This window comes from Mustela erminea, chromosome 1 (assembly GCF_009829155.1).
Source record: "Mustela erminea isolate mMusErm1 chromosome 1, mMusErm1.Pri, whole genome shotgun sequence".
In the NCBI taxonomy this organism is placed as follows: Eukaryota; Metazoa; Chordata; class Mammalia; order Carnivora; family Mustelidae; genus Mustela; species Mustela erminea.
The window spans coordinates 53521731-53549466 of NC_045614.1; the positions used below are offsets into that span (position 1 = coordinate 53521731).

The 27736-nt window shown below is 43.1% G+C and overlaps 1 protein-coding gene across 11 annotated transcripts in view; it reads right to left on the reverse strand.

The window, feature by feature from the left end:
• Positions 1-2430: 2430 nt before the first annotated feature.
• TAMM41 (TAM41 mitochondrial translocator assembly and maintenance homolog) overlaps positions 2431-27736 on the reverse strand; it is a 62097-nt gene continuing 36791 nt past the window's right edge. For 3 of the 11 annotated variants that reach the window (XM_032327458.1, XM_032327509.1, XM_032327540.1), the window contains 3 exons: positions 26307-26472; positions 24785-24847; positions 14177-14314 (listed from right to left, as the gene is read on the reverse strand). In XM_032327458.1, the coding sequence (XP_032183349.1) occupies positions 14238-14314; positions 24785-24847; positions 26307-26472 (306 nt within the window). In that variant the 3' untranslated portion in view covers positions 14177-14237. Of the gene's footprint in view, positions 4505-5682; positions 5766-9265; positions 9347-13784; positions 14315-23517; positions 24848-26306; positions 26473-27736 lie in introns of those variants that run through there. The other 8 variants (XM_032327465.1, XM_032327496.1, XM_032327482.1 and 5 more) reach the window with 8 other exon arrangements.

A 27736-nucleotide genomic window follows, 5' to 3' on the forward strand; every position in this document is an offset into this window, starting at 1 on the left:
AGGACCAAATAGCAAATATGTTGGTCTTGCCAAAACATGATCTTTGTCATAACATCTCAGGTCTACTGCTGTCACATGAAAAGCAGCCATAGACAATACTCAAATGTATAAGCCTGTGTCCTAGTACAACTTTATTTCTAAGGCCAGGTGGTGGGGCGCCTGGGTGGCTCAGTCAGTTGAGCATCTGCCTTCGGCTCAGGTCATGAGCTCAGTGTTCTGGGATCTAGTCTCATATGGGGCTCCCTGCTCAGTAGAGTCTCCTTCTTCCCCAACCCCTCCCCCTCCTGCTCTCTTTCTTTCTCTTATGCTTGCTCTCTCTCAAATAAATAAATAAATTCTTAAAGACAAATAAAACCAGGTGGAATGGATATGTTTGGGGGCCTGTGGCTTAGTGACTCTTAGGTTAGACCAAGGGAAGAACAAAAACCAGTAGACGCCCCCTCAACACAGTCTGGGCTGGGGAATGGGACTCTTCTTCCCACCCACCAGCCAGCATTTCCTAAAAGGCCAGGCAGTACCCCAAAGCTGTGCCAAAGCACATCTTTCATTCAGGCCACTGGAATTTTCTGTAGGGCCCTGAGCAAGGTCAGCAAGGTGGGAGAGACAGATTCTGTACAAATGACAAGCCTGCCAAGGAACCCACAGCCCAGGCAAGGAGAAGCCTAGATAATAAGGTCAAAAGTCTTGGCAAAGTGCCATTTGCTCTGACACAGAAAGTCTTGATGCCAGTTAACTTAAGTAAAAATAATTTAAGTAAAGAAGAATGTGTTCAGAGCCCCTCCTAGAACTCAGAGGTGGGATGTGTTGTGCTCCTGGCCTAGAGCCAGGAGCTGCAAAGTTAGGAGCAAATGCCTCTCTTGGTCTGGCAGTGTCTACAGCAGGATTTGCATATCAGTTTTTTACCCTGGTGTGCAGATGGCTCAACAGTCAGCATGGGGTGGAGACACGGAGCAGGTTTATGAGTGGCCCTGTAAAAATACACAGGCTTTCAAACAGCCGTTTAAAAAGTTCTGCTGCTGACAAAAACTGTCAAGCTTCTTTGCTCTCGGTTGGGCTTCTGTCAACCCAAGGTAGTAACACCAGTTATCCCACACTAATCAGCCACTCTGATTGGCTGCTAGTGACATAACAGAAGTTCATGGACGTGATTGGTGGGTGGCCATCCCAGCCCCGAGCCTCCGAGCAGGAGGGTGGAGGACAGGAGTGGCACATGGCCAGGATGGGATCAGAAGAACAGGGGGGTCCTGTTGGGGGTGGACAGCCACAGTCTTTGAAGGCATGGAGCCGTGTTTCAAATAATTAAGGTAGTGAAGGTAGTGAAAACTGTGCATGGCCCCCAAGGTACACCTGGGTTCTTTCGTGTTCTTTCTGCCTCCTCCCGTACCAGGTGTCTTTCTCTCCCTGGTGACTTGCAGACAAGTGCTGACATGCCTCCCTTCACTCCAAGTCCCTTTTCCTCTGCCCCAACCTGCTCACTGGAGCCCTGAGGCAAGCAGCCAGCCTCCCTGCTCTGCCACCCAGGCCAGCCTAGCTCCCGGAGCTCTTCCCTGCTCCAAGTGGCCACCATATCAGCCTCCTGGGCTGTGGCCTCATGGGGGGACAAGACACCTAACTTGACAAATTCTCCAAACAGAGCAAAGCCACAGCAGGAGGATGAAACATAACAAGAAACACAGACGTGTGGGCAGTCAGGAGAGGGATGTTTTCTCTAACAGGAACAGTAACTAGGGACTGCAGACGGGCTCACCTGGTGAGTCACTGCACACTCTCTCCTCTTGGCTGGCTACCAACAGAGCACACGTGCCACAGCCAGTGGCCTTGAGGGACAACCTGGGGCGTTTGAGAAAGGCTCTGGGTTTGCAGAAGAGAATAGCACAGCAGGGCAGTGAGGCGCTGGGAGTTAGGATTCTATGGGCTCACAGCAAACTGGCTGTGTGACTTTGGGATCCTCTGTGAGTCTCTGTTGCCTCATCTGTTGCATGGGGTACACAATTCAATTGTCTCTAGGCCTTTTCTAACTTAGTTTTTCCCTACCACTGAACACTGGTGTTTTGGGAGCTGGACAAAGCATTCCAGTGTCAATAACGCTAACAATATTGGTCCTTTATTAAGCCTCCTACTGTGGGCCTGGCACAGTGCCAGGGACTTCACATACAGGAATGCTAATCTTGAAACTAATCCTGCCAAGAAGGTATTATCTCCATCTTAAAGAAGAGGAAGCAAGCAAGTTCCAGAGATTAAGTAACTTGCCCACTGTCATGCAGCTAATACTCTTGATTTAAACCCAGGTCTTTTCAGGCCACTTGGATGGCTCAGTCTATGGAGCACCTAACTCTTGATCTTAGGTTTGTGAGTTCTAGCCCCATGGTGGGCATGGTGCCCACTTAAAACATAAAAGAAAACAAAACATAAGCCCAGGGGGTTTTTTTGACTCCAAAGTGCCTTGCATGTGATCTTTTTTTTCCCTATTGATTTGCTATAAAAAAAAAAAAAAAGCTAAAAGCTAGTATTTTGTTAATTTTTTTTCTCCCAGAACTTTTCTTTGATGACTACTATCAGGTACTAGCAAAATATCCAAACTTACTGGCAAGTGAATACTGGAAATGAATGTTGTGGAGACACTTGGAAACTGGACACTTAGAAGTTGCTTGTTTCTCCCCTAAGACAGTATGCTTACAGCTGTGATTTTATTTTATAACAGTATGCACAATTAATTAAGCAGATGTTTCCAGCCCAACCTAGAAGCAAAATCCATCAATATATTATGAGCTAAGTCATTATTCATATAGTGAGGCATAGAAATGCCAGTGTTTCATCATCTTCCGCAAAGGACGCTGACATGCAGGTGCCTTGCCATCTAAAACAGGTCTGAGCACCCTTGTTCTCTGACTCTGTGAATGCTCAATTTATGCACAGGAAAGCTTCCTGGACAAAACAGAGCAAGGGAGAGTTCTCTCACCATCTTCAAAATCTCAGCTCTGGGAGGTATCTTTTTTTTTTTTCTTTCCTGGGAATTGGAAGGTATCTTTCCCTTTGTATGTGCACCTGGAAATTTCTCTATCAAACCAAGCTGACCCAGACAGGCTCCCCACCCTGCCAACAAAAGCAGTAACTGAGTTCCAGAGTGGCTCTTAACTAGATGGCTAGGCTAGCCCAAGGCTGACTTGTACAATGGGCAGAAAGAAAGCAGGAGCTCATCCAAAGTAACCACATGCCAGAGGCCAAGGAGTGGAGACTGCACTCTCCTGGCTCCCAAGACTGCCCCTGGACCTTACCTCTCACCCTTTGAGGCCCAGGCCATGAGCCAGAATACTTTTTTTTATTACTGTCTCCAAATGGCCTCCCTACATTCCCTGCAGGCTTTGGAATGCTGCTTACCATCTTCCTTTCTGTCACATTCCCAGCCACCATCTTGGAGATCTCTTTCTTGTTTTTTTTTCTTTTAAAGATTTTATTTTTAAGTAATTTCTTCACTCAAACTTACAACCCCGAGATCAGAAGTTGCACACACCATGGACTGAGCCATCCGGTGCCCCGAGATTTCTGATAGCCATGTGAATGTGAGTAATTCACCCTTGGATTATGTCTTCCGGACTGTGTCACAATTTTTTGTCAAGGTGGCTAGGACCTGGCCATTCTGCAGTCACATCTCCATATATAAACTATCACAAATTTCAAGAGACACATGTGCTGAGAAGTTTTAAAATCATTCCACTATGCCAGTGGAGGTGATGTCATGATTATTTACTGAGATCCTGCTGTGATGAGCTAGGTGTTACTAGGCATGTTGTTCCATTCAATCCTAAAGGTATTCAGAGCTAATCTAACTCCAAAACGGGGTTGAGGTGCCACTGTGTGATGTCAGGATTAACATTGCTGCTGTTTTACAGATAAGAAAACAGTATTAGAATAAATGTTGTCCCTAAGCCCACTGAGGACTTGGCATACTAGAAACTTGAGCTTAAATCTGAGAGGTACAGTGACAAGAGCAGGGAGCAGATGGGACAATTACCACCTACCTGCAGGGTTATTATAGAGAACTTGATGCTAAGGTGAAGTGTAGGACACCAGGAGATACTGGTGCAGTGTTACCATCCTTCCTTGTGGTCCTTTGGAATTGGAGTCACACTTCTTCTTACTCACCGGGATGCATCAAGGAAGAAGTATGTAAGCTTTATGGTGGATAAAATGCTACCATAGTGAGTTAATCTGCACCTCATGCCAACCCTTGCAAAGTAGTGATTATCCCTATTTGCCAGAAGAGGAAGTCCAACTTCTTGGAAGATAAATGAGGTCTGATAAGCAGTAGGGTTAGGATTTGAACCCAGGTCTGATTACACCCAGAGGCCACATTTTTCCCTTTAAACAACAGGGTTGCTTTCTGAGTTAATAATTACTTTCCTCAGAGCCATAAGCATAGAGAAAATATGTATTTCCTTTCAATATGTTGACACTATGTAGAAATATTTGAGAACTGGAAAGTGAAGATGCTTCTTCGTCTGTCCTGTGAATATAAAGGAAGGAGAAGTTGAGAAGAGTGTTAGCTACATAATCATATGTACATACGTAATCATGTATAAAATAATCACATAGTTTAAGGTTCACATGCCAACCTGATGAAAACAGCCTGCTTAGTACATATTTTTAAAACAAAATGTATTTTACATTTATAAATGAGTTAAACATTTCTAAAATTCTCATTCTTTTATTGGAAAAAAATCTTTTGCTTTTTTGGTCTTGAATAAAAATATCTGGAAAACATATGTTTGTTGTTCTAGTTAAATGAAACCATTGACATCACTACAATTATGCTAGCTGTGATTGTATTCCTAATTAAAATAGTGAAAAAACGACCTCAAATCCGCCCCCATCCGACCTGCAGAATTGGAAATGGGTCACCTCCCAGTGAATTCACAGTTATCTGCTTCGATTAGCTTCATATTCTGGAATAGCTCAAGAATTTGGAAAAAACAAATTATTTGCAGCATCTGGTCCTCCCAAAAAGGAAACCTTAAAATTAACTCTGAGTTAGGAAAGATGCATAATAAGTTTATGTTAAACAACTCGAGTGTGCTTACAAAAGAAAAACATAAATGGAATCTTCCATCAGGGATCAAATCAGGTCGAAGTAAGTATTTAAATCACTATGTAGATGCATCTGATTAAAAAATTCCATCCTGATCTTTGAACTAAGACCTAGACTGGAACCCAACTCATCTGCTTACAGTCATTTTTCAATATAAAAGACATGCAAATGGCCAAGGAACAGGTCAGACTTTCTAATCCCATAGGGCCAGTGAAAATATACATGTCACAGTACTTTGTGAGGATAGAATTAGATAATGCCCAGGAACACACTCACAGATTTCTTGTGGCTCTGAAGACTGCACAGACACTAGCCATTAGTGTGGGATCTTGGCCCACTTGCTTTCTTTGCGGGATATCACTACCTCCTACTAAGCTCCACTTCCTTTCACACACCCTTGACACACCCACGTCTTTCTTCTTTCCCATCTGTGAGGAAACTAACAATCTGACCAACAAAATTACGGAGCAGCATCTGAAAGAGGGAAGTGAAACTGAATGGGATGTTCCTGCTTTGTCATGTTCCTGAATAACATTTTGTGAGAGTTTACTCCAGGCAAGGTATGGGTGACTGCAAGAAATGAATAGAGTTCTTACCAGCCATCAAATGAAGAGAGACCTTCTTCCCACAAGGTCCAGACTTTCAGAAAATGTGCGTGACAGTGCTGCCCAGTGGAGTTCTAATGGGAGCCACACGTGTTAATTTTCAATTGTTTAGCAGCATATAAAAAATAAATAAATAAAAAGGAATAGGTGAAATTAGTACTAATAATAGCATTAATAATGCTAGTATTGTATATTGCATACAATATATGTTTTGTATTATACATACGATTAGTATTATACATATAACTAGTATTACATATACTAGTATTAGTATATTAATAATATTGGGCCAACATATTCCAAATACTTATTTCAACATGCAATCAATATTAAAAAATTATTAATGAGGGTGCCTGGGTGGCTCAGTTGAGCGTCTGCTTTTGGCTCAGGTCATGATCCTGGGATCCTGGGTCGAGCCCCACAGGAGACTCCCCACTCAGCGGAGAGTCTGCTTCTCTCCCACTGTCTCTCCTTGCCCCCAGCTCAGGATCTCTCTCACTCGCTCTCAAATAAATAAAATCTTAAAAAAAATTATTAATGGGACACTCTACCATACTAAGTCTTTGAATTGTGGTGTGTAGTCTATCCTTACCTCCCACCTCAATTTGGACCAGTCATATTTCAAGGGCTCTGTGACTACATGTGTCTTGTGGTGACCACATTGGGCAAGAGGTCTGTGAGACTTTCAGAGAAAAGTGCTCAAGAAGAGTGTTAGCATATAAATGTTTCATGTTTGAATATTTCTTTTGTATATATTTTATGGTGGGTGGGTCTGAGGTTTTACCAGCTAAAAAAGGTCCAGAAGGCCCTTTGGACTTCAGCACCATTCAGATTTCCTTCCAGAACCAGATCAAACGTTCCTCCAGCTGCTGGGACTGTTGATGGCTGATGGCTCACAGCTGAGTCTTTCTGTGAGCTCTGTCACCGGCCAAAGGGAGTTGCCTCACCAAGGGTAGTAGGCCCCACATCCAATAACCAGTTGTTGCCTTGGTAAGGCCTGCCTGCTTGTCTTGATTTGGGACCACCCTGCAAGGCCACCCAGCTCCAGAGCTACCCTGGAAGAATGACTGAAGCCCCTGTTGCTGCTGCTTCCCAGCTCAGCTTGTCCCTCTGCCTGATCCCATGGCTGCCTTCACCTTCACCTCTTGAGAGCATGCTTCCACACACCTCCTCCAGGCAGACCCCCTTCTCTTCGAGCCTGTTCTCCCAGGGAATCCACCTAAGACTTCTCACCAGTGCTAGGTTGTCCTTCACAAGGACAGCAGCTGTGTTAACAGACTGAGGCTTTTGCGTGTCATACTTGCACAAGGACACTGAAGTCTGTGGGCCTCTTGTCAGCTGATTGGCTACAGAACTACACTAAAGGAGGAAAATATGTAATCACAGCAAATTCCCTCTTACAAGTTGCTCCAGTTTTTGTTTTTTTGTTGTTGTTTGTTTTAATTTGAGAGAGAGAGAGAGAGAACGAGAACACGAACAGGGAGGAAGGGCAGAGGGAGAGGGAGCAGCAGACTCTGCTGAGCAGGGACACTGATATGGGAGTGGATCCTAGTACCCTGCAATCGTGACTTGAGTGGAAGACAGCTGCTTAACCACTTAACTGACTGAGCCACTCAGGCCCCCCAGGTTGCTCCAGTTTTAGGAATCATACTTGTGTCTCCAGTTTCTGTAAAAGAATAGGGAGAAACCTGCTACTTGATACACCGGTCAGGTAAGATTGGATGTCACCATGGCCCATTACTTTAGCTCTGCTTCCTCACATGATGAGGTTCATAGATTCTCAATTCAAAGGTCCCAGCAACCTCTCTGGGAGCAGGCTGAGGAACCTTGTCTTCTAGTAGAGGGGTACGAGCAATGTAGCTATTAACCCAGGTCTTCTTTGGCATAGCATTAGAGAGGAAACAGAGTATGACACTTAGATTTGTCTCCTTGTCCTCAAGACTAGTTTGACTTAAGAGATGACAGGAAGGGGCGCCTGGGTGGCTCAGTGGGTTAAGGCCTATGCCTTCGGCTCAGGTCATGATCCCAGGGTCCTGGGATTGAGCCCCGCATCAGGCTCTCTGCTCCGTGGGAAGTCTGCTTCCTCCTCTCTCTGTCTGCCTCTCTGCCTACTTGTGATCTCTGTCTGTCAAATAAATAAACAAAATCTTTAAAAAAAAAAAAAAAGAGATGACAGGAAGTTCTAGTGTGAGACCCTCAAACAAAACCCCTAAATTTTTAGACACACACACACACACACACACACACACACACACACAGTACTACTTCTCACTCCCTGACTCTTCCTTTTTTTTCCCAGCCTTTGTGCTCATTCTTACTTGCTCTTTCTCCACTTACTCCTCACATTCCTTTGAGACCATCTCAAGGGCCTTCTCCTCCATGAAACATTTCCTCCATTTTATTTATTTTAAATTTATTTTTATTTTTTAAAAGATCTTATTTGTCAGAGAGAGAGAGAGTGCATGTACGTGTGTGGACATGACCAGAAGCAGCGGCAGGAAGAGGGAGAAGCAGGCTCCCTGATGAGTAAGGGGCCTGACTTGGAACTCGACTCCAGAACCCCGGGATCATGACCAGAGCCGAAGGCAGACACTTAACTGAGTCACCCAGGCATCCCCATTTCTCCCATTTTAAAACACTGATATATGATTCACACACCATACAACTTACCATTTAATGTACTCTAACCACTGAATTTAAGCACAATTCAATGCTTTACAGTATATTCAGAGTTGTGCAGCCATCTACCAAGAAAATCACTTTTAGAACATTTTAAAAAACCATAAGACACCCTGCATCTCTTAGTTCTCACTCCCAAGCCCCCCATTACCTACTCCCAGCTGTAGGTAAACCACTAATCTACTTTCTTTCTATATTTGTCTCTTCTGAGCATTTAATATAATATCAAATCCTTCAATATGTCATGTGTGGCTTATTTTACCTTGCATGTTTTTAAGGTTCCTCCAGGTGGTAGCATGTTGTCAGAACTTTGTTATTTATTATTTTATTAAAGATTTTTATTTATTTATTTGACAGAGAGAGAGATCACAAGTAGGCAGAGCGGCAGGCAGAGAGAGAGGGGGAAGCAGGCTCCCTGCTGAGCAGAGAGCCCGATGCGGGGCTCGATCCCAAGACCCTGAGATCATGACCTGAGCTGGAGGCAGAGGCTTAACCCACTGAGCCATCCAGGTGCCCCACTTTGTTCTTTCTTAATGCTGAATCATACTCCATTGTGTGGGATATACCACGTTTTATCTGTCCATTCATTAGTGACGGATATTGGGTTATTCGCACTTCTTGGCTATTGTGGATCATGGTGCTATGAATATTCTTGTCCAAGTTTTTGTGCAAGTACATGTTTTCAGTGGAATTACTGGATCATGTGATAAGTCTGTGTTTAACCATTTGAGAAGTTACCAGCCAGTTTTCCACAGCAGCTGTGATGTTCCCGCAAGCAGCATGTATGAGGGTTCCCGTTTCTTCACATCTTCACCATTACCTGATATTTTCTGTCTTCTGATGATAGCCACCCTGGTGGGTATAAAAGTGGTTTCTCATGGTCCAATTTGCATTTTCCTGATGGCTAATGTCAAGCATCTTCTCGTGTACTTATTGGTTGTTCATGTATCTTCTTTGGAGGAATGTGTATCCAGACCTTTTGGACATTTTAAAATATGGTTGATTATGTATTTATTGCATTGCAAATGTCTTTATATATTCTAAGTACAGCGCCTTATCAAATGTATGATTCACAATTACTTTCTCCCATTTTTCTGTGGGTTGTCTTTTATTTATTTTTAAAAGATTTTACTTATTTATTTACTTGAAAGAGAGTGATATATATATATAGAGAGAGAGCGCATGAGTGAGGAGGAGGTCAGAGGGAGAAGCAGACTCCCCATGGAGCTGGGAGCCCAGTGCAGGACTCCAGGATCATGACCTGAGCTGAAGGCAGTTGCTTAATCAACTGAGCCACCCAGGTGCCCTGTGGGTAATCTTTTTTTTTTTTTAATTTTATTTATTTATTTGACAGAGAGAGATCACAAGTAGGCAAAGAGACAGGCAGAGAGAGGAGGAAGCAGGCTCCCTGCCAAGCAGAGGGCCCAATTTGGGACTCGATCCTAGGACCCTGAGATCATGACCTGAGCCAAAGGCAGAGGCTTAACCCACTGAGCCACCCAGGTGCCCCTGTGGGTAGTCTTTTAAACTTCCTGGTGGTGTCTTTTGAACACAAGATTTAAACTTATTTTTTTTTTTAAGATTTAATTTATTTATTTGACAGAGATCATAAGTGGGCAGAGAGGCAGGCAGAAAGAGGAGGAAGCAGGCTCCCCGCTGAGCAGAGAGCCCAATGCCGGGCTTGATCCCAGGACCACGCCCCAGTTGAGGGCAGAGGTTTTAATCCACTGAGCCACCCAGGCACCCAACAAGATTTAAATTTTGATGAAGACCCATTTATCTATTTTTTCTTTTGTTGCTTGTGCTTTTGGTGTCTGGTCTAAGAAGCCATTGGCTAATCCAAGGTTATGAAGATTTAATCATGTTCTCTTCTACGAGTGTTATACTTTCATTTGTTATATTTACGCTTTGACCCATTTGAGTTGATTTTTATATATGGTGGGAGGTAGAGGTTCGATTTCTTTCTTTTGATGTGGCTACTTAATTGTCCCAGCACCATTTGTTGGAAAAAATAATTTCTCTAATTAAAGCCTTGCTGCCCTTGTCAAAACTCAGGATACCAACCGACTGCACAAAACCTTTCTTGACCCTCCCAACTCAAAGAGGACCTGTGCCGAGGGAGCAGGCTCTATGGGGAGCACTCCCAGTCCTGTGGCAGAGGGAAAATGAAACATGATAAACTTTGGGCTGGCTCTTAAAGTTTTTGCTCAGAAGTGACATGTCAGTCCCATTCTTCATTGGCCAAGAAAAGTCATAAGGCCACCCTGCGGTCCTTGGAGGTAGGAAAATTAGTCATCCTATAGGGTAGGGGCTGCAGGGAGGGAAAAGAGATTCTTACTGGGAATAGTAATACAATTTAATTCTTCCTCACCATCTCCTGTATGACTTGACATCTTGTTCTCCTAGTTTTCTTCTGATCTCTCCTTATTCCTTAGCTTTCTCTGCCTGTTCCTTTCATGTTGGCATTTCCCAGTGTTGTGAGCTTGGCTCTCCTGTCTTCATGCTCTACAGACTTCCTGGGGAAATCTCACCCACTCCCTCATCTAATACCTGCCAACTCTCACAGTTACACTGTCAGCTTCTGACCTATGTAACCGATGTCTATTGAACATCCACAGACATCCCAAATTCAGCATGCCCAGTCCCGAATTTATGATGCCACCCCAAATCTGTGCCTCCTCCTGAATCCCCAGCTTGGGAAATAGCACACCATTGTTCCAGTTTCCTTAGCCAGAATCTTGGCATTTTTTCTTTAGTATTTTATTTATTTATTTAGAGTGCGAGCACGGGGGAAGGGAGAATGAGAATCTCTAACAGACCAACCATTAAGCGCAGAGCCTGAGGCAGGGCTCAATCCCACAACCCTGAGGATCACGACCCAAGCCAAAATCAAGAGTCAGATGCTTAACTGGCTGAGCCACCCAGGTACCCCATAGTCTTGCCCCCCCCTTTTTTTTTTTAAAAGATTTTTATTCATTCATTCGAGAGAGAGACAGTGAGAGAGAGCATGAGCGAGGAGAAGGTCAGAGGGAGAAGCAGACTCCCCATGGAGCTGGGAGCCTGAGGTGGGACTCGATCCTGGGACTCTGGGATCATGACCTGGGCCGAAGGCAGTCATCCAACCAACTGAGCCACCCAGGTGTCCCTAGCCTTGCCTCTTCTAATCCATTCTTCATGTTGCAACCATAATGATTTTTATAAAATGCAAATACAGTTTTGCCACCCTCCAGCCCCCAAATCTCTCACTGGCTTTCCACTGCTCTGGGGATAATGATTAATACACTGACAGGCTTCAGTAAGACCTTTTATGATCTGGCCTCTGTTATTTCTCCGTCCTCACCTCTGTACAGCATCTGCCTGGCATTTTATTCATCTTGAGCTAAATTTAGTTCCCTAGACACACTGTGATCTCTTCATTCAGGGCTTTTGAACAAGCACTTCTCTGTGTCTGGATACTCTTCCTTCTCCTCAGGGTAACGCCTACTTGTTCTTAAAGTAATGGGCTGGGCATCGTTTGCTCCTTCTCTTCAAACTGTGCAAACACAAAGTGACTGAAAGATATTCTAACTCAGAGGTTAAGAGGGAGGGCTCTGTGAACTGATGGCCCAGTTTTGAATCCTGGCTGTCATCTACCAGCTTTGAAACGGTATGCCAGGCCTCACTCTTCTGTGCCTGTGTTTCCCCTGGCATAAGTTAGGGAATAATAAGAGTCCCTATTATATAATATAATCTAATATATATAATATAGAGAGCCTATTATATAAGGCTGTGGTGGGGATTAAATGAATAAATCTATAGAAAGTGCTTAGAATAGTGCCTGACACTGTCAGGGCTCAACCAGTATTTGCCATTACTTTTAGGCATCTCCAAAGCACCCTATAGTTACCTCTATAATTAAGCATTTATCAGATAAATATAATTCCCAATTTACTTACCTGACTACTTTACTGCATTTTAAGATCCTTAGATTTGGGACAATGTCTTATTCATTAAGCTTCAGTTCCTGACACACAGTATTTATTAAATATTTGTTAAATGACTGAATGAATGAATGAACTTGTCTTCATGCAACAACCACTTCTCATCTTCTATTATGAGGATAAATTCTGTCTTCCCCACTTGATGTACTACAAGCATCCTTACTCAGGATCACAAGTATGGTTATCTTGGCCAATCCCATCTCCTTCCAACCTAATGTTGCTTAGCAACACTGAATTAACCAGTTGAATTAAATTCTCCTCCCTGAGAGCCTTTAGTCTTCTCCTGGCTTTTCCACTGGCCATAACTTCTGATCTATTTCTACACAACCCATTGTAACCTGAAATTCCAGGGAAAGACATTCCTCTATCTCCTGCCCATTTGTTAGAGTAGGTTAGTTATACAAGAAGGGGTTGAGGGCAGTTAAATTCAAGTTAGAGTTTGGAGTTACATAGGGTCAGGGGTCCTGTGATTTCTGAAAATAATACTGAGCTGAGGGATTTTATTTTTCCTGATCTTGTAAAAGCTACTGAAATCCAAGGCCTTGTTATAATTTACTTACATGCTGGGTGGGTAGAACAGGCTGAAGTGAAAGGGGATTAAGTAGGATGTAGGGATGCAAGTTTTAGTCTAGGCTGTCGACAAACAGATGTGACTTTGGAAGTCACCGCCTTTCTGGGCCTTATTTATCCCACCTGTAAAGTGAAGAAGTATAAATGGTGTCTAAGTTTGCCATAAATTCTGACGTATCATGCATCATCTCTCCAGAAGTAGCTCATTCTAGGAAGACATTCTCTGCTCTTCCACTTGATCTCAAGACACAGAATAGAAATGGTACAGAAGAAACCATAGCTCCATGTCTTTAGCTCCATGGTCAGTAATAACTGAAAATAATCATAGAAATCGTCTGAATAAACCAGGAAAGAATTATTCATATCTTGCAGGTGAGGCCTCAAGTGGGATGTAATACTGGTCTTTTGAGTAAAACAGGCTTGAATCAAGTCCCAGCTTAGCCATGTACTAGTTTGAGGGCTGTGGGCCAGTGGGTCTGTGGTTAACTTCTTTTTTTATTTTATTTTTTTAGATTTTCAAAATTTATTTATTTGACAGAGATCACAAGTAGGCAGAGAGGTAGGCAGTGAGAGAGGAGGGGAAACAGGCTCCCTGCTGAGCAGAGAGCCCGATGCAGGCCTCGATTACCAGGACCCTGAGATCATGATCCGAGCTGAAGGCAGAGGCTTTAACCCACTGAGCCACCGAGGTGTCTCTGTTGGTTAACTTCTTCTTTTTTTTTAAAAAAGATTTTCTTTATTTATTTGACAGACAGAGGTCACAAGTAGGCAGAGAGGCAGGCAGAGAGAGAGGAAGGGAAGCAGACTCCCTGCTCATCAGAGAGCCAGATGTGGGGCTCAATCCCAGGACCCTGGGATCATGACCTGGGCCGAAGGCAGAGGCTTTAACCCACTGAGCCACCCAGGTGCCCCTCTATTGGTTAACTTCTTTACCTTCAGTTTCCTTGGCTATAAAAAAGCAGGGCTCATATCTATGTTGTAGAAGTAGGGTAAGGATCAAAAGAAGCAGTTCATGTATCACACCTGGTATGTAGGCCTTGAATGAACATTAGGTCATTTTCCCTGTTCTATTCAATCCTTTGCTAGCCAAAAGTACTTTCACAGATTCCCACCCAGGCCTGTGAAACTATTCATTTGCTTGTCCTCAAAGGTATTTGGGTCCCTTAGATAAATGTCTAACACATACATTTCAAATTCAAATATTATACAAACCTAGGTATCTTCAAATTCAAGCAGTGCGTCAAGGTAACAAATACTGTGCTGTGAAAAAGGATCACTTTATTAATCTATACGTAACACATATAAAAGCAAGCAAAATCAGGATGTTTTCCTTAGCCATCCTTTCCACATTTTGTGTAGCTTTAGTGAACTATAAACCACTGTTTTCTTCACACCTAAAAGACAAAGAGAAAAGATGGTGAAAAAATTGGTGCTTGCTGACTACATACTCAGCTGGAGCTTCCATGATATTCTAATCAGAGACCTAACTTTGGAGTGGAGCAGTAATGGGATGACTGGGAAGCCCAGGAGACTGTTTTTTTTTTTTTTTTTAAAGATTTTATTTATTTATTTGACACAGAGAGAGAAAGATCGTAAGTAGGCAGAGAGGCAGCAGAGAGAGAGGGGGGAAGCAGGCTCCCTGCTGAGCAGAGAGCCCAACGCGGGGCTCAGTCCCAGGACCCCGAGACCATGATCCAAGCTGAAGGCTAAGGCTTAACCCACTGAGCCACCCAGGTGCCCCTGGAGTAAGTGAATCTTTTAACTCACAGGTCTATCATCAACCTTTGACTTGAGTAGCTCTTTCAGAGGAGAAAGGAAAACAAAGACAAAACTCTGTATGTAACTAACTGGATGTCCTCAGCTTCCTTTCTATGCCGGCATTCCGACCACCCCAACCCAGCTCCCTGCTGCTGTGTAGCTGCGTGTGTCACCAGTCTGCCCAGAACAAATGTAATTCTATCACTTTCCGAGGGTACACTCCTCAACCCCTTTCAGATTCCTTCTACAGAAATGCTTCCCTGGACAACCCAGGCCAATTCAGACACAGCTCCTCCTGGTCCCAGAACAGCACCTGTGCTGACCTCTCATACACACTTAACCACACTGTGTGGTGTTCATCAGCTTACTGATCTGTCCCTGCACCTAGACTGGGGGCTCCTCAAGGACGGGGAGCTCGTCCCACTCATCTCTGTATCCCTATCACATAGTAGGGACTCAGTAAATGCTTTTGAAATGATGGAACAGATGTACCTCATTGAGATATCTGACCTTCTAGCACCCCTCACCTCATTAATCACAAGCAGCTGATGAAACTGGAGAAGAGACTCTCTGGGGGCTAATGGGACAGAAGTAAAATGGGGTAGAATATGGGGATGCTATTTGTCTGTCAGGTCTAATTGGAGCCTATTTGCAGATGGTATTATGGGCTCGACTTCCTTTGTACTGAGGATGAGATCACTTAGTCTGTGTTTCAGGGTGTGGCTCAAAGATCCAAACGGTCTTTTTCCCCAAGAGATAGGAATTGTGGTTTGTGCTGCCAGTCTGAAATGCACACCTCTGGCAGTGCACTTTAAGCACAGGTAGGCATTGTGGATTTGGAGACTGCTAGCATTGGGGTTTGAGTAGTCTCTTGAAAATACCTGGGCCTGTTACCTGTAAGCTGCCCAGTCCACTTAGAATCTTTGAAGAGGCAGTGGCAGGTAAAAAGGCTGCAGACCAGGAAAACTGTTAGCAAATACTTCCAGAAACTCTGGCCCAGCTTGCCTACTATTTGCAAACGAACTGAGCCTAGTCAAGAAACTCAGAGCTCCTTTCCCTGCCTCCACCTCTTTTAATTTTCTCCCTGGAGCAACCACTTTGGCGAACCTCATCCACTTGAGCATTGAGACTGGAAACTTCTTACGTAAGGTGCTTTTTAATATTCCAGCCAGAACCAATCAAGACACTAAGCAGAACACAGGTAGGTACATACAGTAAGGTTCAACACAGCAACCCCAGGGCACTAAGTCACAGCTAGAGGAAGGTGCACTGGCCATGATAAGTCCCAGCTCAACTTCATAAACCTTACATACAGACATGCTGGACTTTAAAATTTAAGGTAGATATCTAAAGTACCTCAGTGTCACCATGCAGCCATATTTTGTTGCTACTGCATAGAAACTTCCCTTCATTGGGGCACCTGGGTGGCTCAGTCAGTTAAGTGTGTGCCTTCAGCTCCAGTCATGATGTCCTGGGATTGAGCCCCACATCAGGCTCCCTCCTCAGCAAGGAGTCTGCTTCACCCTCTCCCTCTGCCCTGGCTTATGCTCTCTTTCTCTTTCTCTTTCACTTTCACTTTCAAATAAATAAAATCTTAAAAAAAAAAAAAAGTCTCTCCCTTTGACAGCTCTGCCTGAGATTCTTAAAAAGACCGTAGCAGGGAACTGTGTTAGAAAGAGCACTGGAATAGGAGTCAAGAGACCTGAATTCTAGTCCCAACTGGGCCATAAACTTACAGTGTGACACACCCTCTCTCGGCCTCAACTTCCTCATCTGCAAAGAGACTGGTTGGACTAGTTCAGGGTTCCCTGACAGGGGGCTGTGGGCAGGTTTCAACACTGGTCTGCAGGCAAGTTAGGAGGAAACCAGGAAAGTTTGCTGTGTGTGTGCATGCATGCACTTCTGTGCCAAGGGTACAGATTTCGTTGGGTTTTCACAGGGAGCCAGGATTTGCAGAAAGTTAAGAGCCAATAGACTGGAATGAAGGATCCTTTCTGCCTTAATAGTCTAACTGCAACACAAGTGGAAAACAAAAACCCCATGAAGTTGTGGTGGGCAACCTTTCCTACACAGGGCACAAAATGCTACCCATAAAGGACAAAACTGACAAATTGTCTTGAATAAAACTGAGAATGCCTTTTCATCAAAAGACACCATCAAGAAAGTGAAATGACAGACCCCCAAGTAGGAGACTTTTGCGTTCCATATATCAAAGGACTTGTATCCAGACCAAATAAGGAATTCAGTAAGAAAAGGCAGACAATTCAAGAGAAAAACAACGAAAACACTGGAATAGGCACTTCACAAAAGAGGATATCCAAATAAACATGAACAAGTGCCCAGCTTCATGAGTCATCAGGAAAATGGAAATTAAAACTCTAATATGATGCCACTACTCACTTACTGGAGTTCCTATAATAAAAAAGACACAGAGTATTAGGTGAGGAGGAGCTGCACCTAGAGCTCAGCTAGTGGGAGTAGAATGTGGACAACTGTTTGATAGTATTACCAAAGAAGAACATTCACATACACTAGGATGCTGTATTCTACCCAAGTATGTACCTAAGAGAAATGTATACGTTTGCTTACCAAAAGACAGTCACAAAAATGTTCACAGCAGCACTACTGGTAAGGGCCCCAAACTGGACACTCCAAGAAACAATCAAAGGAGAGTAGATAAACTGTGGTATAATCATACAATGGGTTTGGTGCAATGAAGATAAATGAACTATTGCTGCTTCCAACACCATGTTAAATCTCACTGATGTAAAGAGGAGTGAAAGGCCTGGGAGACTACAAATTTATCTAAAGTTCAAAAATGGGCACAATAGAAGCATGGCATTGGAGGTCAGAGAGTAGTTACTCCTGGAGGACTAGTGACTATGACTGGCATACCATCTGGGGGACAGTCCTATTCTATTTCTTCATCTTGGTCCTAGGTTCATGGGCATGTTTACTTGGTGAAAATTCACCAAATTTATGATTTGTGCACTTTTCTGTATCTATGGAGATTTTTTTCCTACTACCAGAAAACCTAGAATCTTTCATTTACTCAGTCGCTGAAATACACTGAACCAGTACTTATTAAGCATCTATATAATATAAAAGACATTGAACTAGATGTTGAGGCTATGCTTATAGTCTCTGCTCTCACAGAGTTCACAATCCTCAGAATTCTACTTGGCTTACATTAAGCCTACTTTTGGTTTCTGCTCGCTTTCTAGAGAAAAGGATGATGATTTAGGAAGTCTGCATTTAGAATGTGTCTTTAGGGAAGACAGTCTGCTAAGAGAGAAACTTTAAGAACAATCATCCTCGTCTCTGCTCCTTCCCCAATGGATAAAGATGCAACACCTCTACAGATAACAATGTCTTTAGAGACATCCTTATCCACTGAAAGTGAGTCATTATAAATTTTGACTAGTATCTAAAGTCAAGTCTTTTTTGGAAGTGTATAGAAATCCACTTCAATATCTGGATCCTCAAGTTTTACTTTTGTTCATTTTCAGCCTGTTTCACATGACCTGCAGCAAAGTTACTACACATGTAAGACCACAAGTCCTTGTGTGACCTTAAATAAGAGGCGTCCAGTGACAGACATGGTTCTCCAGGAAACAATATGAGGCAGCGATATGAGTAGGTTGTGAGAGGTCTCTCCCTTCCCATAATTCTACATTTCAGATATTTAGGAGGGAAAATCAGTAAGCCCCCAAACATTCTTCCAATTATTTTCTAACCACAATTAGATATTATCTACAAAGAAGATCTCTTGAAGCAGAAGTACAAACTTATATTAAAAGGACTCTCAGGTTAAGTAATAAGCAAATCATTAGGAAAAAAAACCCCTTAACTATTATTATGTGTTCTTCTTATTTAATGTGTAGATACCAAAAAATGGAAGAAGTACTTTAGTTATAAGAAATCAGAAGTGGAGGGTAATTGACAATCCATTCTCTTGTGTTCCAGGAAAGGGCTGGTAAGGAACCCTTCAGGCATGCCAGAAACTTCTCAGCAACAAGATCAAACCTGTCTTGTTAATTCAGGTGAATCCTTTGAAGCTAGAGAGGTAAACAGGTATTTGTCCCCAGAGTCAGTTCTGACTGACCAGAAAGTCATGTGGGGAAAAATAAAGCAAGATTTCAGAAATTAAGCTCATCATCCTCCCAACCTCCCTCACCTCTGGGAATGGCACCACTTCCCAAGCCAGACACGGAGTTATCTCTGACTCCTCTCTCTCCTTCACTTCCCATATCCCTCCAACCATCTGGAACAGATAACTTGACCTCTAAATACTGTGTGCATCTCTTCTCTCTACCTGTACTGCAATGACCTGAGTTCAGGGGGCAACCACAGCTCCTCTCTGACTGGCTGCAATCACAGCTAATCAGTTTCCTGAGCAAGAATGTTATTTCCCTTCCATCTGCTCTCTACTCTCTAGCCATCGAAGTCTTTCTACAGTCCTTCCTTGGCTTCCCTCCACCCTCAAAAATAAACTCGGAATTCCTCTGCCTGGCTTTTCAGGCTCCCTTCACCAGCTGCTGCTTACTTCTCAGTCTTTTCACTAAATCTCCCATCTCTCTCCTATTCCTGTACCAGAAGACTCAGACGGGTTAGTAATGTGAAGGCTGTTGCTGATCAGAATACAACCCTTTGCTTTGCTGGTCTTCTGTGACCAGTCTGAGAAGTGATGCCATCTGCTGCTACGATGAAAGAAGAGAAGACAAGTATCAGGAGACTAAATGGCCTTTCACTTCTCCTGAGCTGTTGGTGAGTTAGGCTAAAAGGGGGAAAAAGTGTTTGGGTTTGGAGGCATTTCTGTACTCAACTTTGAACATGGGTGTATCTGATGAAGGGATTGAGGGAACTAATAAAGACAGAGTGTCAGACCACATGAGAACAGGCAACTGTGTTATCTAACACACTTTATGAGAAAAGGCAATCCTCTGGGCTGGTTATAGATTCCTGGCCTCTATCTTGTCTAGGAATATAGAGTTGTTTAGATCTAGACTCACCCAAGTTTATAAAGCACCTACTAGGTTCATACTGGACATGCAGAACTCATAGTGGCCTGGGTATTAGTATCCCTTCCACTTTAAGGAAGGAGGACTAACTAACATGCCAGGGTTAGAGAGTGAAAAATAAGTAGCTACAACTCAAATCCAGGTCTTCTGACCCCAAGCGGAGCTCCTTGGTTAGTGCTCTCTCTGAACTGAACTTGAATATAAAAGGTATTCACTAGCTAAAGGGGAAGACTGAACCTTCCTTTTCACCCCCACTGAGTGGGATGGTGAGAAGGGGAGGGGTGAGAATGGCTCCTATGGAATACAAACTCCATCAAATACACGGGTTCTCCCCCGTCACATGATGTATCAGCCAGCTGAAAAACTGAACACAGGTAGAACTTTGAGGGTCTTGCCTTAGCAAAGTGAGCAGTGTGATAGCTATGACCACAATGAGATGCTTCTAAGGAAAACATGCAGAAGCACAAAGGTTCTGAAACTTGCTGTGAAGTCAGAGGGAAAAGAAACAGTAAACCAGCCACTTGGGGCCTTTCGTTGCTAGTTTACTCCAATTGGAGACCTGGTTAATGGGTCAGCAAATGTCATCTGAATATGACACTGCAAAGAGGCCTATTCTTTTTTATTTTCTTTCTTTCTTTTTAAAAATATTTTTATTTATTTATTTGGCAGAAAGAGTGAGAGAGCATAAGCAGGCAGAGCAGCAGAGGGAGAGGGAGAAGCAGGCTCCCCACTGAGCAGGGAGCCTGATGAGGGGCTCGATCCCAGGAGATCACGACCTGAGCCAAAGGCAGTCGCTTAACCAAATGAGCCACCCAGGCCCCCACCCACAAAGAGGCCTATTCTAAAGAGGGGTCAGGAAACTTTTAGGTAATGGTACCAAAAAGAGAAAGTCCATGTACAGCGCTAGATGGGTTTGTTTATCGTAAGATGTAATTTTCACAACCTGGTGAGGCAGGTATAATTATCTCTATGAAATTAAAACTAAAAAAAAAAATTGGGTAACTTGCCCAAATCACAGTAGTTATACTGGAATATGAGCTCCAGGCTCTAGGCCTTTGGCCTGGGTCAACTTCACAGCCCACAAGCACCATAAAACCAGAGAAGCCAGAGCACAAGGTAAGTAAACCCACACTTTGAAGGGATGCCCATCACTTTCCACAGTTTCTGCACCTGCAGAGCAGGCTGCATATATTCAGGTATTTTGGCCTTCCATGATCCAATAAGGCATCTTTAGAAAGGAAAGGGAAGTAGGCAGTGAGCACACGCAGGAAGGAACACTGGGCACTAGCCCGGCCACAGGAAAACGGCTGCGGCTTGTGTCACCCGCTGCCCTCTGCTGGCCACTGGAAATAACAAGTGGAAAGAGGACCAAAGATTCATTTCACGTTGAAGCGTCAAGAGGTGATGATGACGGATTTCTAAAAACATTTTATTAGACAAAAACTCAAACTTATAAGAGAAGAGTAGAATATGTCCCATGTTTCTTCACTCAGCTTCAACAATTTATCAATTCAGGGAGAATATTGTGTCATCTACCCCAACCCACTTCCCTCCACTATATTTTTTTCCAAGCAAAACCCAAACATCCTGTCATTTCATCTGTAAAAATTTTAATATGTATTTCTAAAAGAAAAGAAAAATTAGAAAACCCCATAACACATGATCACAGCTTAAAAAAAAAAAGTCCATAAATCCAATAATTCCTTATGGGCCAAACAGCCCAAAATGGGGGGCGGGGTGGAGAAAGAAAGAAAGACCTAAAGCATTCAGCCTCACCCAAGAAGCTGCAATCATGCAAATCACAGATTAATAGCCTGAACCACCCAAGCAAACAAAAACACCTCATCTATAGCCTTGCCAGGATAAACCAGCAGGAACATAGATAAAAAAACTATGTGAACTGGAAATGCAAAGCTATGTACTTCTGTATAGTAGGAAGATTTTCAGCACATGGGCTACTAAATCTTTGTTACATTTTTGGCTAAATCTTTCCAAAGACTCAGGAGGGGCAGCACTGTGTCCTTGGGGCCAAACATAGCTGGGTATCCATTGGGGTGAGAGGTAAGAGGGTGACCACACCCACTTCCCTGGGCAATCTCAGCCCAGGGATCAGAATCAGGCTGAAAGAGTATTCCCTACTTTGTATTACCTCTACGCCATCTATCACCCAGTATTGCAAATTTCTATTCACACATCTGCCTCCCCTTCTAGATAATGAACTCCTTGAAGGCAGAATGATGTTGTGTTCATTTTTGTATCCTGCATGGCTGACACATTAGAGAGGCTCAGAAGATGGTCACATAAAGAAAGACTGAGTCAGGAAAGTCCATCATTTGACAATACCAAGTGTTGGAGAGAAATGGGGAGAAAAGAGAACTCTAATTTCCTGCTAGTAGACCTATACATTGATGTAACCACTCCGGAGGGCAATGTGGCAATATCCAAAGATATGTTCAAATGCTTAAGCCTCTAAGACAAGAACAGAATATTTAAATTTTTTTTAAAAAAATATACATTCTGGGGCTCCTGGGTGGCTCAGTTGGGTAAGCGTCTGACTTCTGATTTCAGCTCAGGTCATGATCTCAGGATCATGAGCTCAAGTCCCACATGGGGCTCTGTGCTCAGCATGAAATCTGCTTGAGATTCTCTGCCTCTCCCTCTGCCCCTTCCCCTGCTCATGTGCACACGTATGTGCACACACTCACTCTAATAAATAAGTCTTTTTTTTTTTTTTTAAGATTTTATTTATTTGACAGACAGAGATCACAAGTAGGCAGAGAGGTAGGCAGAGAGAGAGAAGGGGAAGCAGCCTCCCTGCTGAGCAGAGAGCCCGATGCGGCTTGATCCCAGAACTCTGGGATCATGACCAGAGCCGAAGGCAGAAGCTTTAACCCATTGAGCCACCCACGCACCCCAATAAATCTTTTTTTTTTTTTTTTAAGATTTTATTTATTTATTTGAGAGAGAGAGTATGAGAAGGGGGAGGGTCAGAGGGAGAAGCAGACTCCCTGCCAAGCAGGGAGCCCGAGGCGGGACTCGATCCCAGGACTCCAGGATCATGACCTGAGCTGAAGGCAGTCACCCTACCAACCGAGCCACCCAGGCATCCGCCCCAATAAATCTTTAAAAAAATAAATAAAAATGTACATTCAGAGAATAAAAAAGAACACAGAAAGAGCTCCTGAAAATTAAAAATATAATAACAGAAATAAAATACTCAAGAAGGGTTGGAAGCTAAAGTTGAGAAAATCTCCTAGAAAGCAGAGCAAAAAGACAGAGATCAAAAACAGGAGAAAAAAGAAAGAAAGCCAAAGGGCTCTTCAAGGAGGTCTAATATTTGAATAAAAGGAGTTCCAGAAAGAGAAGAGAGAAAACAGATGGGAAGAAGGTAAAAAAACAATAAAAGAAAAATTTCTTATATTCTTATTTTCTAAGTTTCCAAAATGAAAGGCCAATGAGTACCCAGTAAAGTAGATAAGAACAGATACATTATCAAAGCATATTAATGAGAAATATCAGAGCCCTGGGGGCAAGTGAAGACCTAACCAGCTTCCAGAAAGAACATACACAAAGGATTGAGAATGGCTCTGGATCTCGAGAGCAATCCTCAAATGAGAAGATAATTGGAATAATGATATCAAAATTCTTATTCTTTTAAAGATTTTATTTATTTATTTGACAGAGAGAGATCACAAGTAGGCAGAGAAGCAGGCAGAGACAGAGGAGGAAGCAGGCTCCTTGCTGAGCAGAGAGCCCGATGCGGGGCTCAATTCCAGGACCCTGGGATCATGACCTGAGCCGAAGGCAGAGGCTTTAACCCACTGAGCCACCCAGGCGCCCCATGATATCAAAATTCTTAAAGAAATGATTCCTATCTCCAGCTTAAATGTCCATTATCTGTAAGGATTAGCTAACGAGATTTATAGTTATACAGTCTCCCGATTTGCCTCCCTGCATCCTTACTCAGGAAGTTACTGGAGGCATGCTTCATCAAAATGCAAGTATACACCACAAAAGTAAAAGACACAAGAGATGGGAAGATAGGGGATCCCTCCCAAAAGACAGGGGAAGACAATCTCCGTGGGAAAACAAAGTTGTGCAGGGAAGGAAAAGTGTATGATACGGCTCACCTATGAATCACAGTTAGAGACTCATATGTTGTAAATGCTGACAACTGGCTTCACCGAAGGTGCACAGTAACTACCCGAGGACTGAGGGATGGGAGGGGTGAGCATGTGTGGCCCGGTGGGTACAAGAGCTGAATTCTAATCTGCCACAGTGAGAAGTCCACAGATGATGCCAACAACTGAAAAGGAGAGAAGCGGCAGTATACACCTACTATTTAGCAAACTGGCAGTGGAAATAAAACCAATCCACTAGGAGAGTTAGCAGCAGGTGTCTCTGGAAAGGTGAAAATGCAGGGGTCGGGGGGTGTGTGGAAGGGCAAGGTACTGCTGCTTTGGTAACGATCCGCACATGTGACTTCCATAAATCCTAAAATGAGGGGATAACCTGCATACAAGGAGTTATTTGGAAAACTGAGAGAGGCAGTAAGGCTTCCAACAGTACCTCACATGGTTTTGACTGTTTCAGACTGATGACAGTGCTGTTTTGCCAGTCTGTACACCAGTGCTATGTCCTAGTTAATGACCGTCATAATTTAGCACTTCAGAAGTACTTGCAGGATACAGATACAGCTTTACATTTTAATCAGGAATGCTGAGACCTTTGATCCAACAGGTACATTAAGCCTAGATCTTCAAGAAGGAAATGATTTTACTTTGCAAATAACTAATGTCTCTAAGACGATGTTTTTTGGTGTTGGTTCAGAGGCTCTTCCCTGTCCCCTCCCTTGAAAGAGAGCTCTTATAACCCAGGACTCGGCCCAGGTAACACACACAGGGTAGCAAATGGTGATAGGAGCTTTGTATAGAAATATGTACATTTGTGTTATAGGCCTTTTCACGCTTTATGTGTAGATTTTTACCTGTAACCTTCATTACATTGTGAATTAAATGTAAGTCTTGTCAAAAACAGAAACAAAAAACCAAAAACAACCAACCATGGATTTTTGGAAGTTCTTACCAGCAGTGAAAATGCCTTTGGTGCTCTGTTTCATACTAGAAGGTCTCACAATTGCTGAAAGCCCTGTGAGAGAAAACCAACAAAGATGCAAAAAAACCCAGATGTTAGTCATCTTCACACGTTTAAAACCTAAAACAAAATACTCTTTCCAGTTATCTATAACACCAGCAAATCCAGCTCTGCCCTGGTGTCACAGAATGACAATGGAAGGGCTATCAGGATTGAGGGCCAGGAGATCAGAGCTGCCAGCTCTGTCATCAACCAGCTGTGTTACCGACCAGCTATGGGAGCTCAGAAAAATGCCTGGTCCCCTCTGCGCCTGGGCCTCCTCACCTTAATTAAAACAGGAGGTAGATTAAATCAACATCGAAGCTCATTTTATGACTTTTAAATCTGGTTAAGGCTGCTGGTTCTCAACCCCAACATCTGAAATGATTAAAAAGAACCCAAAGTTTCCATCTAGGAGCTTTCATTCCTCAGTCCTCCATCCTCTCACAAAGGCAGAGGAGATCATATTGTGACAGAATCATGTTAAAATGAAAACAAACAATGTGCCTCCTCACTTATCTTCAGAAATAGGTACCTGGGAATCTAGACGCATGCCCTGATAGCCTGGGGCAGGTCCCCGGGAGAATGCATCACTGGGTAGGGTATCTAAGCCAGTAGCTTGCATCCTTGAGGAGCTCTAGAAATATTTACTCAATAAAACAGGAGAATGTGCTCATCTGGAGAAGGGAGTCATTTTTAGTCATGATTATTTCTTTACGGACAGCCCTTGTAAACGTTTACCTCAAAGGGAAGCAGGTCTCTGAAGATAAGATTTTTGGGTAAACAGGAGCACCTGGGTGGCTCAGTTGTTAAGCGTCTGCCTTTGGCTCAGGTTATAATCCCAGCATCCTGGGATAGAGCCCCACATCAGGTTCTCTGCTCCTCGGGAAGCCTGCTTCTCCCTCTCCCTCTTCCCCTGCTTGTATTCCCTCTCTCACTCTGTCAAATAAATAAATAAAATCTTAAAAAAAAAAAAAAAAAAGATTTTTGGGTAAACACTGAGAAGGCCCCAGGGTAATATGTGGAACATGGGCCATGTCAGAGGGAACTGAGGAAACACATGATGAGACACACTGAACAGGAGTCAGCTGGTGAAAGCTGTATTCCTGATGTTATAAAAGCACTAAAAATGTCACCAGTCTCCTTCCTTCTCAGACCACCATGAAGGACATGGAGGAGTCTTTGGAAAAACTTCTAGAAGTTATGTTCTTAGAACCAAAACAAACATTGTTTTCTCCTTTGACAGTGATTTAGGATCCAGGAATCTGAAAACAGAAGTACTTTCACCACCCTACTTCAAACAAATGACAATTTAGATTTGGAAAAACCCCCGACTGTTAGCCCTTTCTTCTTCCATGAGACAATCTGTCTCTCCATCTCACCAGGAAAGGAAGAATAAAGAATACATTTCAGTCACAGAGTTTGCTTTTTACCCATGGCCAGCATTTCCTGAACATCAAATCCAGAAATATACCTAGTCGCACCACTTCTCCACAGTCAGGATCATGAGCAACTTGCAATAAAGTTTCTTCCACATCTCTGTTTTTTCCAGGAGGGTCCATAATATGATTAATTTGTTGCTGTAAGGTTTTGGGCAATGTCATTAGCTGAGTGAATTGTCCTTCTGGGCTTTTATCTATCTAAGGGGAGAAAAAAGATAATGTCTATGCAAAGTTCTTTGAATTTTTTTTTTTTTAAACTTTTTTTTTTAAAAGATTTTATTTATTTATTTGTCAAAGACAGAGGGAGAGAGAGTGAGTGAGCACAGGCAGACAGAGAGGCAGGCAGAGGCAGAGGGAGAAGCAGGCTCCCTGCCGAGCAAGGAGCCCCATGTGGGACTCGATCCCAGAACCCTGGGATCATGACCTGAGCCGAAGGCAGCTGCTTAACCAACTGAGCCACCCAGGCGTCCCAAAGTTCTTTGAATTTTATAAAGATTCAACGACACATGGCTTCTCTTTCAAGTCACATAAATATACACTGAACCTATTCCCTAGACTGGGCAGCACACTAAGGAGACTTGCTCCTTTCTGAAACTGAATGCACAAGAGTTCACATGCTAAGTTCCTTCAAAGAGGTCAACTCCTTTCCTATAATGGTCCATTTTTACATGAAAAAAGTATAGAAGCTTCTTTCAACGATCAATTTCTGTCTCTCAGTTTTGAAGTTCCTATGGGTCTTATATCCAGCAGCTGAAGGAACTGAGACTGCTACTAACATTGACTGAGGCTCAGCAAATCCAGGTACTCACTCTCTCCCATTTTAAGCACAGAGGCACTGAGTGGCACAACCAGGGTCCTACGGCCACTGCGAGAGAGCCACCTCTAACCTCGTGCCTCCTGCCTTCTGGGCCTTTTTATTCACCAGGCCGTATTTCATTAACCGTAGGACTAAACTGAAGACAAGGACTAAGTTTATTTGCTTTCAACCTTCTGGCACATAGTAGGTAGTCAAAAACCCTAGCTGAGTAAGGAATGAATAAGTGCATCAATAAAACTTAGTTTTCGTTATTTCTTAAGGAGGATTAAATTACACCAGTGGTTTCTGTGCCCCACATATTCCAAGGACATCAAGTTGAAAGATAAATACAGAAATAAAACATACAAACTACACATCAGACTTTACTTTGAATCCAAATTTAGCCACAGAGCCAAGGCTACACCTAGCTTCCCTAACTCCTAGTCTAATATACTTTACTTCATGGAACTAAGTTTTTACAAAATCATGTAGACACTCCCTGCCTGTCAATGTGAGAACCAGTAGCACCGCCCTTAATGGCTCATCCCATTATTTTTCAGGTAAGAATCTGTCTTATATTCTTTCACCAAATGTTTAGGTTTTAACTTGGACTAAGAGGAGAGTAAGAAAAAATGAGACAAATGAATGTATTAAATTTTAGATCCA